A 5,486-nucleotide genomic window follows, 5' to 3' on the forward strand; every position below is an offset into this window, starting at 1 on the left:
GGACAAACCAAAGTTATAAACTGTCTGGGCCCTATTTCACCTTCACTGTTTATTCCAGGTTGTTTTGTTTTGGTTATTTTTCTCATCTACCACACAAAATGTTGCACCAGTAATCTTTTAAGTTCCTTAAGTGCTCTAAGACAGTGTTTCCCAAACATGAGGGTGGATCAGAGTTACTTGGAGAACAAGTTAAAACACAGATTGCCAGGTCCCACCCTCAATCTCTGATTCAGGTCTCGGGTGAGACCTGAGAATCTGCATCACTATCAAGTGCCCAGGTGATGCTGATGCTGCTGGTCCCCTGGTTACACTTTGAAAATCAATGCTCTGATATACCATACCTTTTAAAATTTTGACTACTCATAATGCTTTTTCTTACATGAATCCTAGAATTTGTTAGATATAAAGAAAAGTGTTAATCCTGAGATCCCCAGAGAAAACAGTACATTATCTGACGGGTTGGAATCACAGGCCTACTTAGGTGCTATTTGTCAAAACAGTAAACAAGTTTTTCAGCAGGTAAGAACAGTGATGTTCACCATGTTCTCTTGATTATTTAACTCAAATTTGGATTGCTATTTCAGTATCAGGCAAACACTCCTATGTAGTTGAAGAACTGCAGAATCTCAGCTTTAAAATCAAAGATGGCTGAAATGTGTACTCTCATTTTCTTTTGACTCCTGGTAACTTTTACCTAACTTCTTATTTTCACTATGACAGCGTTAGAATCTACTAAAAACAAAACAGAACAACTCAAACTACTGCCATCATGTCATTTCTGACTCATAGCAACCCTCACTGGGTTTCCAAGGCTGTGAAGCTTTACGGAAGTAGATCGCCCAGTCTTCCTTCCACAGAGCTGCTGGTGGGTTTGAACTGCTGACCTTCGCATTAGGAGTCAAGTCCCTTATCCAGTACTCTCCAAACTGGTCACAAAAGAATAACTGTAGGCCAGGGTCTCCTGTCATGGAGGTGGTGACAGTCTTTGCTGATTAAATGTGTTGGGGATTTATACGGAAATGAACTTTAAGTGCTCTCAAAAACCACTTTATGCATGGGAAATTTATCTCAGCAGAATTGGAGATGCTAATAAACAAATCATTTATGAAGATAAAAGAAAAATAATAAATTTCAAGGACATGCTCATCAAAGGAGTCACCAACTGCCTCTTAACATCTCTGAAATATTACTTGCAAATTCACAAGACTGAAACGTTATCAGTATTTGCATTCGAGTCACAAAATTTAAAGCAATCATGCACTTTGCATTCCACTGCTGTATAAAATGAATTAAGAAATGGGGAAATGAAAATAATCCACTGCTTTTAATGTTTATTAGGTTTACAAAAACTGTACATTTTTTTTTTCTTAAGAAAAAGCATTAACTTAGTACTGGTATCAAATAGACTAAACATTAACAGGAAAATATTCTGATTTTTATTTTTGCACGTTATTCTCAAGTACACAATTACAATAATGTCACACATCCCTATATGATTTTCTTTTTAGGTATTTTACTTTTTTTACAAAGTGTACAGAGGGAGGGACATACAATATTTAATAGGATATTTCTACAGAACAATAACTTATATTATGTCCTTGTAAAAATCTGTACCTCTTTAAAACATTTAACTGAAACAACCATTTTTTAGCTTTGCTAATCAAAATTGTTTTAAGAGTTAAAACTAGGTTGTAACTAATGTCAGTACATAACAGTGACTACAATTTCAGTTTCTCTTTACACAGACAAATACACTTTATCATATCCACTTGACCAAACCCTTAAATACCTTTTAAAGGTTTCAATATTGTGCTTTAAAAAGAAAACAACTGTGTATGATTCCAGACTATGTAAGAGAAATATAAAGTGTGTAAAGTGTTGTGTTCTTTATCTTTCAGTTTATTTAAAAAAATATAGTTAAATGACCGATTATTTCTATTTTCTGTATTAATTTTATAAGATGTTTTAAAATTCCTAAATTTTCACTTTCACGTAAGTGTTCTCTTTTACATAACTTCAGGGAAAAATAAAAATTAAGGGAGATTTTCAAGGTTCTCTCTCACACACACACACACACACACACACACACACAAAACAGACAGAGTTCTCAAGAATACTACTGCAGGGCAATGAATCATATACTTGTAAGTGACTTTTTTTTAAAAAAAAAGCATGTTATGGTCACCAGGAGGGCAGAGCCAATCAGCTGCTGCTGTGCCCACTCTGAGTCATGGCGATCGCATGTGAGACAGTGTGGAACTGTGCTCACAGGGTTCTGAGGGCTGATTTTCAGAAGTGGATCAGGCTGTTCTTCCAAAGCACCTCTGGGTGGACTCAAACCTCCAACCTCTCAGTCAGCAGCAAGTGCATTAGCTTCGTGTTAACCACATGCACCACCCAGAGATTCCTCAAAGAGGGCGTAAGAATTCCAAAATCCATCCCTTGGCTTTGGTTGGCATTTAGGTTGGAGTTCATACCAGCCCAAAGCACTTGATGTAGAACTAGACTAAATCAATCTAGCACTTCAGAGGCTTGCCAAACACCAAATATTTAGATTTCTAACCCTATAGACATAACTCTTAAATACAACTATCGATGACAAAGGGAAAGGTAAAAGGTGAAACCTCAACAGCATGGAGGGGGTGGAGCACCATAATGAAGTGGCAAGGAAGCTATCAGGTGGGAGGAAAATTTCCAGTTTCCCTACGTGCCAGATGTATGTGTGCCAACAGCCAAAACAAGTGACGCTGAACAGTATTTTCTGCTCTCCAAGATTCATAACAACACAATTCAATTTGTTAACCACATTTTAAAAACCCAATTAACTGAATTCACCTTATGAATTTATGACTGATTCAGACAATTTGTTTTGAAAATCAATGAACAAAAGTCAACTCTCATTGAAAAACAAAGTGTGAAAGACTTGGTGATATTCCAAGTAAGGCCTCAGATTTCTGTTATGCACTTCAAACATACCTTTATCCTCTAATCAAAGACAACTTGAGTGTTAAATTTTGAAATTTTGCTGTACCATTAACTGTCTAAGAAATAACAATGTAGGCTGCAACTTGCCAAGTGCGAGTCCTCATGAGCACCCATTCTGTTACCTGGAGCTGTTGCTTCCTCTCAGTCCCCCTCACTTGGTGAGACACATAGTTCTCTCCCAGGCTTCTCTAAAAGAACAAGGGGAGCTGTGTCGGGATACACATTAGCTTTTCAGAAAAATATAAAGACATGAAGCTGAAATTGTATGAAAACGTTCTCTCTAGAATCAACTTCTATTTTTCAATTATCAAAGATAATTAAAGGAAAATACCTTTACTCTTTAAAAATACTAGTGTCCTTATTATCCTTCTAATTCTTCACCTGAGTAGTCTCTCTGAAGAGCATAATTTACAAAATGCTCTCTCATGCATCCCTGGATCTTTCACGTTAATGTAAATTTAATACTTTTCATTATAGATTTTAAACAACTACTACTTGGGGTTGTGTGTATAAATACGTAAAATAAGCAATACACACAGATACATGTAATATATATGTGTATTTATATATAATTCAGGGTACATTTACATATATAAAGTTGCAAAAGATCCTATGAGCCACGAATTACCTCTAGGAGATTCCAAAATTCATTCCTCACTAAGTCTCATTGGTAGCACACAACCATTCCAAGACAAAGCAGCACAGACAGAATAATAAAAATACAACAAGATCGAGCAAAATGTATCAATAAGGTTTTCTAAATGTTTGCTATGCTGACAAAAGATGTGAATACTCCAAAGAAAGCCAAAGGAAGTATATCTTGTCTGCTAAACAAAATGAAAATTAAACACAAACCCAGCCAGTTCTTTACTCAGTAATGCCAGGGACACAAAAGCTCAAATGGAAACTTTCATTGTCATGTGGTCTGAAAATACTAAGCCAGACAAGTAAATGACTTCCATGTTATGATTATTAGACCCGACCATAAAATCTCCCATTTATATTGGTTGATGTCTTTGATGACTTTATTGTGAGAAATTTGTGGAAAAAAATGAGTCAACATGAAGTACTCGCAGAGTTACCAATCTAAAGTTACCTTAACTTTAAGTTAAATGGTCTTAGAAGAGTACCATCAAGGTAAGCAAGGTAAATATTTAAATAAATATAAAATTTCTAAGATAGAAAAATTCAGTATAGAATCAGGGATTATTTCATTAAAAGCAACTTGCTTGTTGCCACTTTTTCTCATTTATTAAACAAACTGGATAGAATTCAGAACACACTATTGAACAAACTGTAAAAAAAGTCAACTAGAAGCAATATTTCTATTTTTACATAGCGTAAATCAATATACAGTATTATATGTGGACGAGACTGGTTGGCTTTAAAATGAATTTCTGCTTCAAGGCCAAATCTCTACAAAAGTCTGTAGAAGTATTGTTAGGGTAGCCCAACTTCTTTATGATGTCGCATTATGTGCTGGTTCTTTTCTGAAGGTCTCCGGAACCCTTTCTTGCAGTACTCACAACGGTGAGGATAGTCTTTTGTATGAATGGAAATAACGTGCCGTTTAAAGCCTGAGGCATCCGTAGTGCTATACTCACAGTACTCACACTGATACACTTTCCTGCCACTGTGTGTCTTCATATGCTTTTTAAGCTCATTTTGTTGCCGAAATCCCTTTCTACATCTCTTACACCTAAATGGAAGATCCTTTGTGTGGACTGAGAGAATATGGCGACTCAGAACAAAGGGATCTGCAATCTTAAAATCACAATGTCTACACTGGTGCATTTTTTTACCCTTGTGGGCAGCCACGTGTTTCTTGAGTTCTGAAGGCCTGTGAAAGCCCTTATCACACATGTCACACTTGTGGGGGTAGTCCTTCGTATGAACTGAAATTATGTGTCGTTTCAAATCACTTGAGTTCGAACTCTTATGGTCACAATGCAAACACTGGTGTGTTTTGCTTTCTTGGTGGATAAGAGCATGTTGCTGCACCTCTTTGGTATCTGAGAAAGTCAGAAGACAAATGTCACACTTGAATGGCATCTCTTTACTATGCTTAGTTTTTACATGAGTTTTCAAGTTAGAAGAGTCTGCAGACCTATATTCGCAGTACTGGCATTGGTACGGTTTCTCCCCAGTATGGATTCGCATGTGCTTTTTGAGCTCCGATGGGTGACGAAAACCTTTCCCGCACTCCACACAAATGTGAGGAAAGTTCTTGCTGTGGACTGCCAAAAGGTGGCGATTCAATAACCCTTGCTCAGCTGTCTCATATTCACAGAATTTACACTTGTGCATTTTGTTGGCTCCTTTTTCCTTATGCACCATTTTGTGAGTAAACAAAGCCCCAGTGTGAGAGAAATGCTTCCCACACTCATCGCATTCAATGGCCTTCTCGGCCTTGCTGGTCAGCTTGTGGCTCTCTAGGTGGTTGTGTAAACTTATCTTCTTGTTGGTAGTGTAATCACAGTCAGTACAGCGGTATTTCTTCT

The 5,486-nt window shown here is 36.9% G+C and overlaps 1 protein-coding gene across 1 annotated transcript in view; it reads right to left on the reverse strand.

Annotated features, from left to right (window-relative positions):
* Nucleotides 1–4,425: 4,425 nt before the first annotated feature.
* The window catches only part of LOC103212514 (zinc finger X-chromosomal protein-like), a 55,973-nt gene continuing 54,912 nt past the window's right edge, over nucleotides 4,426–5,486 (reverse strand). The window contains 1 exon segment of the mRNA XM_007958482.2: nucleotides 4,426–5,481. Within this exon segment, the coding sequence (XP_007956673.2) occupies nucleotides 4,426–5,481 (1,056 nt within the window).

Source organism: Orycteropus afer, unplaced genomic scaffold (genome assembly GCF_000298275.1).
Source record: "Orycteropus afer afer isolate SDZICR_OR568_19922 unplaced genomic scaffold, OryAfe1.0 scaffold00990, whole genome shotgun sequence".
Lineage (NCBI taxonomy): Eukaryota > Metazoa > Chordata > Mammalia > Tubulidentata > Orycteropodidae > Orycteropus > Orycteropus afer.